The sequence below is a fragment of the Podarcis tiliguerta genome, assembly GCF_965153285.1.
Source record: "Podarcis tiliguerta genome assembly, chromosome: 4".
NCBI classification, from domain to species: Eukaryota; Metazoa; Chordata; class Lepidosauria; order Squamata; family Lacertidae; genus Podarcis; species Podarcis tiliguerta.
The window spans coordinates 59047544-59061502 of record NC_139537.1 but is presented as its reverse complement, the minus strand read 5'-3'; the positions used below and the strand labels follow the sequence as shown (position 1 = coordinate 59061502).

At 39.4% G+C, this 13959-nt stretch overlaps 1 protein-coding gene across 1 annotated transcript in view; it reads left to right on the top strand.

The window, feature by feature from the left end:
- GK (glycerol kinase) overlaps positions 1 to 8800 on the top strand; it is a gene marked incomplete at its 3' end in the record, with an annotated part of 35171 nt that extends 26371 nt beyond the window's left edge. The window contains exons 16-18 of the mRNA XM_083438832.1: positions 1048 to 1255; positions 1589 to 1669; positions 8709 to 8800. Coding sequence (XP_083294958.1) covers positions 1048 to 1255; positions 1589 to 1669; positions 8709 to 8800 — 381 coding nt within the window. The remainder of the gene's footprint in view (positions 1 to 1047; positions 1256 to 1588; positions 1670 to 8708) is intronic.
- Between the last annotated feature and the right edge of the window lie 5159 nt (positions 8801 to 13959).

Below are 13959 nucleotides of genomic sequence, written 5' to 3'. Positions count from 1 at the left end.
ACAGAGATTCACAATAGTGTGCTGGCTTATGTGGGTTCTATTTTATGTATGTCTTCCAAGTCCTCTTTGTGTCATGACAGTTTCAGTAAATATCGCTATGCAACTCTGTTTTTGAGGTCATCTGTAAAAGTTCAAAATCCAGCAGCATATGTTGACCTTTATATACTGTAGTTCTAATGAGTTGGGTGTAAACATTAAATTGGATGAGTGTAATACAAGGCAATAGACACTAGAGGGCCTTCAACTAAGGGCTCGTCCACACTTTTCTGCTTGTCCTTTGCCTAGAAAGCACTGGTCCAAAAGGTTTCTCGCTTGTCCCATGCTTTCTAGGCATGGGTCTGAACAGTTTTGTGTTTGTCCCACAGCTTTCCCTGGGGAAACATGGTGTTTAGCACTGAATCACAACAAATGGCAATCCACAGAAAACCCAGCTGCCATTTGGTCCGATCCAGCTGTAAACCATGCATTTTCCACTGGGGAAGCAGCAGGGCAAATGGAAGTGTGAATGAGCTTTAGTTTTACTAAGAAAAAATCCCATTAAAATTAATGAACAGTACTAAAAGAGGTCAGTTACTTTCAGCAGGTTTACTCATGAGTAAAACTTGGTTGAATACTACTCTAAATTTGGACATGTGTTGTGGGGCGAATTCTTTGACCCGCACACTATTTCAAACTTAAGAAGATATTATTTAAAAGACACAAGCTTGCCCTTTCTCCTTACTCATCTTTTATTAAAATCTCTGGAATCAAAATAACCCTGGGGTTAATTAATTGCAATAACATCCAGGATATTAAGATCTTTACAGCTGTTACCAATTTCCTCTACTTTGTTTCTTAAGTGCTGCTCTCTCTCTTTTTTTAAAAAATTAATAAGCTATATATATTTGGTTTTAACTCAGATTCTCATTTATTTTTCTGCATTAAGCCAGTTAGAAGAACTAGAAATAAGGAGGGGCATTTTGTAGATCAAAAGATGAAAATTGAGAAAACAAAACAAGCATGCTGCTTGGTGTTCTAACTTCACTTAAAATGTGATTACTTCATTAGCCTGTAAATACCTTGCTATGTAAAGCAGTCCATAAACACTCTGCCTTCATTTTTGGCTTATTAGTAAAGCCATCCATGCCTGAAACCACTGCACTGGGAGCAGCAATGGCAGCAGGAGCTGCAGAAGGAGTGGGAGTCTGGAGTCTGAATCCTGCTGACTTTACAGCAGTGACCAGTGAACGTTTTGAGCCACAGATCAATCCTGAGGGTAAGGAGGAAACTCATATACGTTATCCATTATCTGGGCATTCATTAGCCCATGCTGGGCCTTGGCCAATTCACATTACTTAGAGGGACTAGTGCAGTTTGTTCCATTGGTAAAATTAGACTAGTAGAGTGAGTGCGGGTGTGTTCTGGGCTAAAAGTACGGTGCTTTTTACACTTCTGTTTGACTGTTGTTGTCACTTGATAAAGAGTTCAGGAGACTCTTATCTAGATGTGACTAACAAGACCAGTCAGATCTCATATGAGTAGATAACATTGCATCAGGATATGTGTGAGAGGTTAGAAATTGGGATGAAAAATTTCCTTGCGGTTTCAGAAAGCGAGTATCGCTATACCAGGTGGAAGAAAGCTGTTCAGAAGTCAATGGGCTGGGAAACAACAGAACCACAAGTAGACGGTAAGCCATTACAATTATTCCTAGCTTGTGAAAATTAGGCTGCGTTTTTGTTAGAAGAATGTCATTCACCTTTTGTGATTAATGCTTTTGTAAACAGAGGCTCCTCTCACCTATTTTGTTTGAAGATAAAGTTTTAAACTGGCTGCAGCAAAGAACATACACAGCTTTTTAAACAATTCTAACTTCCATAACAGGTGGTTATGGAACAACTCATTTATAAATGCTTTTAGCCAAGTATATAGAAACTAGAGAAAACTCTATGGCACCTGGCAACATCTAAATAATAGCTATCTGCTTCCTCTTGACTGCCTGAGCTAACATTTTAATGATAATTTTATATGGCATCAGGAGCTCAGTCTAAAGGTTCTTAAGCAGAATTACCTATGCATTTTGCAAATCGGAAACATGTTTATATATGAACAAATGCTAAAAAGATAGAGTGGCTAAAAAAGTTATTTGAAACCAGTGAAACAGAGGTTCTATGGGACTTTATTCTCACATGTAGGGAATAGTAAATAAATTGGGTAGAACCAATCTATGGATACCATGCTATCAAGTAGGATTAATTTTAAATAAGAGAAGCTGTCCTATCTACTGTGTCAGCAAAAGGCAAGAAGCGGCTTGCAATCCCACATTGACTGAAATCCCACATTGGCTTATAACAACCAGAATAGAAAAGTGTGTGTTGAACAAAATTTACTAATTCTGAGACATATAGATTGCTATTGAAGTCACATGAATAATATATGTTGAACATATGTTGAACATATTAAACTTTCGCTGCATTTCATTGACCCAATTCACACATTACATTAATCCATAGAACAAAACAAACTATGGTTTAAGGTGAATGGGCAGTGGTAAGTCAAGAACAATCCTTGAAGAGAAACTAACAATGAGTCTAGATTCTGACAATATAACAAGGCAGACTCTGGAGTCCAGACTCAGCTGGAGGGGTGGGCAGGGGGGAGGGAGTGCTAGAGGAAATTTTCAGCAGCATGTGTTAGTACTCTGTTTACATTAAACCAAAGCTTGTATCCAATTAAGTTCAATTCAAGTGTAGACCTAGTGAAATTATTGAGCCTAAGTTAGCCATGCCTATTAACTTCAATGGGTTTTCTCTGAGTTGGACTAGCATTGAGTAAACCAATTGTTTTAAACTATGGCTTAATGTGATGTGAGAATCAGGTCATTGTCATTTACAAAGTAACACTAAAGAGCTGGCCTGTAATGATATCCTAAGTATGCAAATTTGAGATGCAAGTCCTATTTCTTTCAGTTAGATTTCAGCCCCCCCCCCCCCCCCCGGTAGGTATGCTTAGAATTCTAGCCTTAAACTGTTATGATTTGATTTGAGCTTTTTTTCCCCAAATACAATGATAAAGCACATACTTCTGTGCTTTATCATTAGATTGTTATAGATGCATTATAATATGAAATCTGGAGAAAATAATAAAATATTGGCTCCTTCAGCCAACGGGAAGAAGTTGCATAAACTAGATCAAAGGTTCTCAAACTTCGTGATTTCTGGGTGGAAGGAGTCCTTGGACCCTTACTGAATACTATGGCTTTTTATTTCTTTAAAGCCTTAACAGCTGCAGAAGGAAGTTTTAGTTAAGTAAATAAAGTTTCTGGTTGTTGTTTCTTCATTAGAATAGGCATGTAAAGAAGAAACCCAAGTTTAAAGGTCCATGTTCTTACTAGACAGTAAAAGTTGAGGGCAACACAGTAATAGGAGAGAGGGTATAGTATTCCCAAGAATAGAGAGAAGATTTGAGAAATACTGGACAATGTTCTCTCTGATTTGTCCTGTACATCCAGCCTGTGGCTCCATCTTGCAACAGAAACAGCTGCTTCATTCAAGTGTGCTCTACTAAACATGATGGCATTCAAGATAATATGGGGGTAATAGCTCTGTGAGCTTGACCTTTTTACACACACCCTTTCCCCCAATGTTGGAAATAATCACTTGGTGCTACTCTTAACTGAGCAGGAGCCTAGATTTGTTCCTTCACTGTGCACACAGATGATGTCTCTATTCTAGTTGTCCCCTCCCCGAAGCAATGGAACAAGGAATGGTACCTATCGCCAGTGCTGGTTAGATCTGCAGCAGAGGGTGTTCTGGCGAGGGTGTTCTCTGTGATTGCACTTATCTATGGAATTCACTCCCTGTATATATTTGCCCACCACACCTTCTTAGATGTTCTGTGCCAGGGTGAACACTATTATTTTTGCCTCAGCATTTAGTGGTCTGGTTCACATCAAGCATTCAGCAATAGTTAACTATAGTTTAGCATAAACAGGCAGCATGCTGGTGCTAAAGGTCACCGTTTTGTTTCTACCCCCACTCCTGGCTGTTCTACATCAAGCACAAAAAATCATAACCCTTGGCTTTTCATTACAAAGGAACACAAGCTCATGGTCTGTTTCACTCCAAAGTATCCTGGAGTGGGAGCCCAGTTTGTTTCTTGACTCCCCAATACAAAGCGGGGACTTTGGTGGTTTTACTGTATTTGAACATTAACTATGGTGTTTATGTGTGAACCATGCCAATGATATCCAATGCTAATGACACTTACACTGTTCTTAAGCTTTGGTCTTCACTGGCTCTTTCTGTGTTCTGATTTTGTGTGTGTGTGTATCTGTATATATTAATTCTCTTAAGTTATCTTGCATAGATACTGCATTTATAACTCACCTTAGTGACAGTGCACTTTAAAGGCAGTTTAGCAATGGCTAGCAGACATGGAAACCTCTGTGCTGATTCAGAGATTAGAAAAATGACACTGTCTTATGTTTTCATTCCATCAATATAGCAGCACACAATGAACGTAGACCCAGACCAATAGAACAAGAATTTGAGACTGAGGAAGAACAAAATCTGTGTTTCCTGTTTTGGGCATCAGGGTTCTCCTCATGAATGTGCACAATAAAACAAGGAAGAAACCAGCTCTATAGGGTGTTGTGTTTTATTCACAATTAAATCAAATGAAATGCCCAGAAGCAAAGCATGAAACTATTTCTAAAGTTAGTATTTCAGTGAAATCATAGTTAATTAGTTTTATAGTGCTATCCTGCACATGTGTACTCAGAAGTAATATCACCTTTGAAGATCTAGATAGAAGTCTGAAAATTAATCTGTTTTAATAGCTTAAGTTTCAGAAAAAATGCTATGTAATTATATATATATTTTCCTAGTCAAAATGAATTATGAAGCCTTGATTTTTATCAAAGAACGTATTTGCTTTTCTCTTTTTGTCCTTCATGGAGCTTTGGGTATTTTGTTCAGGTTCTAGCAAGCGACTCAAGTCTTCTCTAAGGCTGCCATTTTATGAGATCCCATTTCTTTCAAACTCATGCTATCTTATTTTGCAAAGTAGTTCTAAAGGCATCGTCATTGCAGTGTTTGATTGGGAAGGTCTGGTTTCAAATCCTTGCTTAGCCATAAAGCTCACTTGGTCACCTTTGGGCCCAGTCACTGTATCCCAGCCCATCAGCCCAGCCCATCTCATAAGGTTGTTGTGAGGGGATAGGGAGACTTGTCACTGTTTTGGTCGATCATAGGAAACATAAACCTTTCCTAGATAAAAATCAAAGCAAAGGCCACCTAGTTTCTCTTGTTGTCTGTGTTCCAAGCAAGCTTAAACTTTTAAGTAATTTGATGTGGCAAGGTGGTGAAGGCTACACTATGAAGTTTAATAAAGGCACCCACCAAAAAAACAAAAATAAAAGTCCCTCTTTAGATACTGTGTCTCTCACACACCTCATCTCAGATGCAAACTAGGGAAGTCATTTATACAACTCTCCCTGCAGTCATCATACACTTTGGAATGGTATTGGGTGAGTGAGTCCTCACAACAACAAAAAAACAGTCTCTCCCTCATTTTGTGGTGTGCCTCCACCTCAAGATAACAATTTCCTTCTCCCATAGCTCCAGCAGGAATCCTCCCCATAACTATCTGTTGCCATAGCCTCTCTTTTTCCTGTGAAAGCTGAGGTTTGTGAGGGTCAAGAAACCGTGCCTTGCTGGTTACTACTATTTTGTTTATACTGTAGTCTCTCTAACTCTCACAAGTGGCACCCCTAAGCATTCGTTGCGATCGCAGTGGAGCTGCTGTGACCTGTCATGCAGCCACAAAGTTTACAGGTGAAGAGGTGGAGTGGGTAGCAAGGTGGATAGAGGTGTGTGTATAAGAGGTACCAGGCTCTGGGTGTTGTGGGGCCTGGAGCAACTGCATCAAACGCACCATGGATCATCTAAACCAGGGGTTGGCAACCTAAGGCCCATGGGCCACAAGCAGCCCTCGAGCCACCCCCAAAACGAGCCATCTGCTTGGCAAGTCCCCGAGCGCTGCGCTAAACCAGCGCAGTGCAGGGACTCACTTCCGCAGCACCAGAAATTGTGTCTGTGCATGTGCAGAGGCCGGAAATCGTGTCTGTGCAGACACAGACGTGCGATCAGGCCCACGGACGGGGCTCTGTGGCAGTGAACCTGCCCAGGCAAGGTAAGGCTTGCCGACCCCTGATCTAAACCATGGGTTGTCCACTAGTCCCTACCGCTCACTAGTGGGCGTTTCAGAATTCCAGGTGGGCAGTAGGGGATTCTACAGCACAAGCTGAATCCTTCCATCGAGAGAGATGAACGCTCTATTCATCTCTCTCGCACTCGGTGGTTAGCAGGAAGTGTGGTCGGGTACAAGTGCACAAACACGCATGAAAGCGCGAGCGAGTGTAATACGCGGGAAGAGGAAGTGTGGTAGCCAAGTTTGAATCCCCCCCCTTACTTGTGTCTTGCTTATGTTTCTGAGGCACCAAGTGGGTACATCCATAGGCATAGGCTGCAGTAGAAAAGTATCCAGTGACTCTGCCTGTGAATGTATCCACCTTGCTTGGTCTGTGAATGTATCCATCTTGTATGGCCTGGTATAAGGCAGGCATGGCCAAACTCTGGCCCTCCAGCAGTTTTGGGACTACAATTCCCATCATCCCTGACCACCGGTCCTGTTAGCTAGGGATGATGGGAGTTGTAGTCCCAAAACAGCTGGAGGGCCAAGTTTGGCCATGCTTGATATAAGGTAATCAAGAAAGTAACTGGCTCTGCCAAGTGGTGCCATACGCCAAAAAAGGAAATAATCTAAACGCAGGAGAGCGATTGGTGGGGCGATGTTATAATATGTTTGCAACACAAGGGGAGGAGTGGGAGCTGATGCATGATAGCAGGGACAGGCAGAAGCGGAGCAGAGTACTTGTAAAATAGGAGAAAGAAGGAAAGGAAAAGTTATAGGCAGGGGAAGGAGATAATTGTTGTTGACTAATAATAATAAGTGTGCTAACTAACTCAGCCTTACTTCTGGACATTGCCATAAGGAAGGTAAAAGAAAAGAGTAAAAAAGGAGATGAAAAGCAAAAGGAAGAAAAAAATAGAAAAAAAGGAAGAAAAAAAGGAAAAAATAGGAGGAGAGAAAACAGGGACAGGCAGAAGCATAGTGTTTAGAGTGGCTCATGTTTTGGCAAGTTACGTTTTGTTATCTTATAAAAAAGAAAGCAAGAAGTAATTTCAAATTACTTAATTGTTTTCACATTGAACTTCGTAAAGTTAAAAACATTATAAACATGCATAAAGTAGAAATAAAAAGATAAATTTAAGTACTTTAAAAAAACAACCCTCCTTTCTACTTGCGCTAAAAAAAGTTACTGCAGCACTGGTGGGCGGTAAGGAAATTTTACCATCAAGAAAGATGCATTAGTGGGCGGTAGGTATAAAAAGGTTGACTACCCCTGATCTAAACCTTAGGTGCTTTCTTTGTGTACAAATCAAGGGAAGAGGTTGCAGAGCACTTTGGACGAGCTCTTCATTGTTTTGAAGGCTATTACTTGAGTCTTTTGATAACTTACCAAGAAGACGATAATGGAATACATGCTGTGTATTCCATGCTGTGTCCAAGAATGTTTGAATAGGTCAGGGATGGCATTTTGAGTGTGTTGCGGCGCACTGCTGAGTAGGGTATCTTTGATATAGAGAGGAAAAGCTTGTTGCTTAATCAGCAAAATTGGTGTGAGGTGGGTTAGAATGTAAATGCTTGAGAACCATTGAACTAGATGCAAGTTTTTGTTCCTGAAGGCAGCTTTAATCATAGAAACAAAGAATTGTAGCATTAGAATGGACCACGAGGGTCATCTAGTCCAACCCCCTACCATGCAGAAATTTTTTGCCCAACATGGGGCTCAAACCCACAACCCTGAGATTAAGAGTCCAATGCTCTACTGACTGAGCTATCCCAGCATGTATGCTGCTCAACTAGTGAAGTTGCTTCTTGACCATATTGTTGCCTGGTATCCATGTATAAAACAATCTAGATTAGATAGCACTATATTGTAAGCCAGTGGTTTTAGCACATCTGTAAGGGATCATTGGGTGAAATACCGGTAAATACTGCTATTTTGTGCTTTTGATTGCAGTCTGGGTAGTGGTAGATATATATTCCGCTTACTGAGGTTGTAGTATGCATGATGATGGAGCAAACAGATTCTTTGAAGGAGGTACCCAAGGGACACTGCACATTCATTTGGCTTTGTTCATGCAATCTTCCTCTTTTGAAGAGAGACTTGCATGTGCAGGCCTGTGCCTGTAGCTCTTAAATTGCACATTAACATGTGTGTGTTTATGAATATATATGTGAGTGGAGACACACATGCACGTGCTCCTCCATCACCCATGCATTCTCTCTAGAAGAATCTTTTAAATACTTAACATCAGCTTTGTTTTGGAGTTCTGTATTGTCTGCTTTATTAATATTTGATTGGCTTTGCCTAAATCACATTGAATATTGACATTGGATGCAAAGTTGGAATATATCTTAGCGGAAAGGCTTGGCTCAGCTCTAATTATTACTGTGTGTTAAAACTATCTGTAGCATTTTGCAGATGTTGCTGCTTTCTTGTAATTTTTATTTATTTATGTGATTCCTAAATCTTGCAATTTACATGTATCTCTCTTTTGATTTGCTTGACTGGAACCTCTCCTACTGGATGACATCAGGTGAAACTAGTATCTTCTGTAGTCTGCCTTTGGGCTTTTTTATAATGAATAGCCTGTTAATGTTAATCGGAGCAAAGTACATCTCAGGTTAGTTTATTATTATTTGAACTAGCTTATTTTTACAAGGTTATCACTGCTAGTTTGTTTTCCTTTTGTTTTCAGTATTCTTGTTCTGTGTTGAATAAACAGTGGCACAAATAGCTACAGCTTCTCAAGACATTGATTTAAGATTCTCTGGAACCAATATTTTCTGTAGGACTTCTGCTGTCAGCCACACTGCCATGATTATTTTTTTAGCATGGTTATAGGTTCTGATTTTCTACTTATTACAACAAAATTATGCATTCGAGTTATCCTTTGAAAGCTCAAAAGCCACATAATTTATTTTAAGAAATCAGCATTTTCAGACATTACGAACAAATCTTTAGAACTTTCTGGACCAGCAAATAAATGCTTAGAGTGAGCCAAACAGGCTGTTTTTCCAATTCAACTCTACAAAGCTGACCTGCTGATATTTCAAGCACACTGTTAAGGTCAAACCATCATTAACATCAAAAAGATTTTGTCTCCTAAAAGAGTGTGCAATTTTGTTGGTTGGTTGGTTGGCTAGTTGGTTTTTAAATTTCCCTCAAACAAATTATATTGATGATCTAACTTAGTCATAAGATTAGGGTCTCACATTTGAAAAGATCACGGTGGTTCAATATTTTGATATAAACTTCCATTTCATTTGCAGCTTGTGGAGAATATGTGGTGGGCTAATTAGTCTGGATCACTACTGGAAAAAGTATACGCATGCAGCATAACCACCCCAAGTACTACTCCTTTTTAGAGTGATGTAGCATACAGAAATAGCCAACATGGTGCCTTCCAGATGTTGATGGATTACAATTCACATAATTCCTGATGTCTGACCTTTATGGCTGGGGCTGATGGGAGTTAAAGTTCAACAAAATCTGGAGGGCACTACAGTGGCTGTACCATGCTGTAGAGAATAAAGTTAATTGTGCTTGTGTACATGCCTTAGTATGTTACTAATAGCAGAGGGAATTTCATGGATTGTGTACTTGCAGTAGATCTGACAGGTGAGTGTCATCTGCATGGGACTAGTGCAGTATGTTTCAGTGCACAATCTAAATTCTATGGATGGTGTCTTATTTTTTCAAGGCAGTGAGCCCATTGCAATTTATATTATGAAGCCATAATTCACTTTAGAGTCGACCAGCGGTTTGTAGGTTTGTGGTAGATATGTGCAGTGTTCTTCCCATGATATAGAGAAAAACATTTGCAGAATTTTAGTAGCTTTATTAGTTCACCTTTAGCTGACTTGTGGGGCATGAATGGGCTTCCTATCCAGAATTTACCTACTATAGCTTAACTTAATCATTTCAATGAGACTTGTGCAGGAGAAGTTGCCACTGGATTTTGCCTCTGAATATCAGACCCATCTTTTGTATTCTTTACTACAATCAAATCTTGAGGCTATGTTCCAAAAGATTTGACAGAGACTGGACTAAGCCCTAATTGTTCTTTGTACTGTGTTTGCCTCTCTCTACAGAGGTAGAACCCATATGAACTTTCCTCTTCTTTCTCCACACACACCCCAAAAAAAGATAAAGAGAGAACTGCCTTTAGCTAAACCTCTCCTCAAAAAGTAATCATAAACATTGCATTTTGTTTTCAGCAAGAAGTATTCAACACCTGACAATATGTTTTCTATTTAAGGTAATTGCAAATGAGGCTCCTTAATGGATTTCCAGGAGATTGCAGCATCCGAAGAGAATCTGGTGCTCTCTTCCAATGTCATGGGATTGTTTTGACTTGGTTAATTGTCAAAATAACATGAATATATAGGAGAGGACTTGAATGTGGAATGAAGAACACACACAACATTGCTGCCCCATGTTCCCTACTTAAATGTACACTGGGATGCAAACGTTTCCTCCACCATCATCACCTGTTTTATACATTTCGACATGAGAAATTGCCACAAAGAAAAGGGTTGTATTATTGTCAACTGTACGGTTCAAAAACATAGCACAGTATGCACATCTGTAAAGTCATGATGGCTTTTTCCATTTCCTAGAAAATTGCCCATAATGGTGTCTGCCAGTGCTATCTCTCTAGTGACCAATGGAGCAACGCCTGTCTGTATCGTCATCAGTTTAGACTCTTCCAATATTGAAGCGGTTAATGGTGCTTTTTCCTTACACTAAAACCTGAATAACTGATTTATTCTCCTCTGTTCATGTGCTTTGTCCATCAGTAATGAGGACCCTAAATCCTGAAAGTGCCACAAGTTAATTAACAAGATTATTTTTCCAAATGTGTATTTAAGATTGAAATATATGTGCTTTCACCTATACATTAGCAAGCCAGAGACCTAAGCAGCAAAGAAGCTCCACATGCAAAGTACTACGTTAAGGTGTAAAGATACAGATTAAATAGTTTTGGATGCATTTGTTATGCTTTCTTTGGGCAGCAGGTTCAGTCCAAATGAACCTTTCCATTGTCTGGATGTGTTGGAGCTGGTGGTGTAGGAATGGGAAAGTTCAGGACCAAAGGTCGTTTCTTAGCATAGCCACATTCTGGACAGTGACCATTTTGCTTCTTGGGTGCAAGTGTAGGTTTTTAGGCATCAAAGCAAAAGCACTAGTTGCTAGCAAAAAATGTCAAAGCTAAACTGGCACATTTTCAAGTGATCCATTCTACAATCTTTGGAGGGAATTGTTTCTTTTCTTAAAAAAAAAATATCAGTAGAAACACCTGTCAGCTCACAACCTGGTTCCCTTTTCCGCCGTTACCATCATTGCCACCACCATCAGATTTTTCTCTGTATCCCTTTTGCTGAAATTGGAATGCTGTAAAGGAACAGAATAATGGAGTGGGAACTATATTAGAAAAGGCAAGCAAGGACAAATAACCCCTCCAAATCTTGAATGTAACAGGGTTTCATCAAAGGTCACTCTGGTCCTCCCAGATATGTCCCCCACATTATTATTTTTTCTGCTGCCAATGCTGCCTGTATCTGGAAGGAGTTTTGATTTGCACATCTCTGAAATGAATTGGACATAAGAACGTGTTGGATCCAGTCTGCCTTGTTCTTTGAGATGCCTCAGATTGATGGAATGTACCCAAAAATGGCAGCAAAAAGTAGCTCCTATGTGGATAAATGACATAGCTTACTCCCTGCTATAAAATCTCATGCAAAAGATTATTTTTGGTAAATAAAGAGGGCTTGGTGTAATCTTAACATGAAATTGCCTGATTTGAAAGTTTGATGTGTATTTCTAAGTATGTGCACTTAGGAGCTAAAGGAAATGTGCATGCTCAAATGGTTTCCATGTGTGTCTCATGTGACTTTGTCTTCACTCTTACAGAATATTTGTGTTTGATCACTTGGGAAACAACATTAAGCATTGGAAATTCAAAGGATTTTAGGTCTTTATAGGACACTTAATATCAATGCCTTTTCATTAAGTGCAATGAAAATCTAAAACAATGGTCTCTGAAGCTGCAGCACATTCTGCACTTGGTGTAAATTCTAGAATACTCTTGACAACGTTGTCCCTTAAATGTAGATTGGGTTTTAAATGTTTCAGCATGTTGATAAATGTAATGACAAAAGCAATTTGGAATATTGGTTTGTGTCAGAACTTCTGTACATGTGAACTTGGTAGTAGGGTATGTAAAACTCCACGTCTTAGCCTTATAACTTGCACAGGCACAGTGTAGCTTGGACCGTATTTGGCAAGCCAAGGCTTTCCCCTGCTAGCACAGGGGACAGCCTTGTTCTCATACAATGTATTCTGCTTATTTCCATGAGCTTAGCTTTCAGAGGAAAATGGGAGGGGAGAGCTTGCAGGGGGCAGGTGTTTGGCAGGCTGAATAAACTGTATTTTTCCTAGGAAGCCAATGGAATGGACACAGACCTAGGGTGTTAAGTGTGTGATAACATTGGGTTTCAAAGATATGAGTTAAGTGCCAAATACTAACCCCTTTTTCCAAACAAATGATGAAACAGCAAACCATAAAAGAACCTGGAAATCACTTGTTTCTTGAGCTGCCTTCATATGTGTTTGGCTGATGCTTTGTTAAACAATGTGTGATGGGCAATTTCAACTACAGTTTCTGGGGGGGGGTATATAGGACATTAAATTATTTTTGTGAGATTATAATTACAGTTGCAATTTTGTAAAATGTACTTAATTCTTTTTTTTTCTACAAAACAGAATTAAATTAACTGTTCACTTTTTGTGAATGGATTCTTGCGATTTCCCTCCCCTATATATTGTGACACCTTCAAATTTAAATGGGCACATGGAAAGTATGTAACAGCAACACTGGCTGGTTTTGCACTGCTGAGAATACATGTGACTTAAAATGACCTAAATCTTGTTTGCAATTATGTTTGCAATGGAAGCCACGAATAAATTTAAAATGAAATCTGATTCAAGTGTGTAAATGCTTTACTGTTTGTTGGTTTGTTTGTTTGTTTGTTGGTTGGTTGGTGGGAAACAAGCAAATTCTACTTCACAAAATCTCATCCTGGGATTCTGTTTTTCTTGCCTTAAAGCACGGGTAAGCAAATTAAGGCCCAGGGGCTGGATCTGGCCCAATCGCCTTCTAAATCCGGCCCACGGAATGTCATGTTTTTACATGAGTAGAATCTGTGCTTTTATTTAAAATGCATCTCTGGGTTATTTGTGGGGCATAGGAATTCATTATTTTTTTCAAAATATAGTCTGCCCCCCCCACAAGGTCTGAGGGACAGTGGACTGCTAAGAAAAGTTTGCTGACCCCTGCCTTAAAGTAACATGGCTTGTTAACTTGTAAATCAATTTTGTTTGTTTGTTTTCTTACCTAGCATTTCCAGAACTAAGATGGCAGCATGCCACCTCCGGTACATCAGAGTGTAGTAGCCATTCACTCCCCGCCCCCCCCCCCCCCCCAGTATATGATATGTCTTGCATATCTAGTTCAATAAATTATAAATCAAAGAATTATAGCAGCACCATTAACATATTTTTAAAATAAGAAATATATTTGCTTGAATTGTTGCATTTCTATCTTATTAAGTTATTGGAACACTTCCAGTCAATTACTGACTGGTGGTATTTCAAGTACAATCTTAATGCCTATTTACTTGGGTATAAGTTTTATTGTATCCAGTGGTAATTACTCCATATTAAGTGTCTTTTGTTGATCAAGTATATAACCTATAAGTCTGGTTAAACCCCATGGAGCTCAC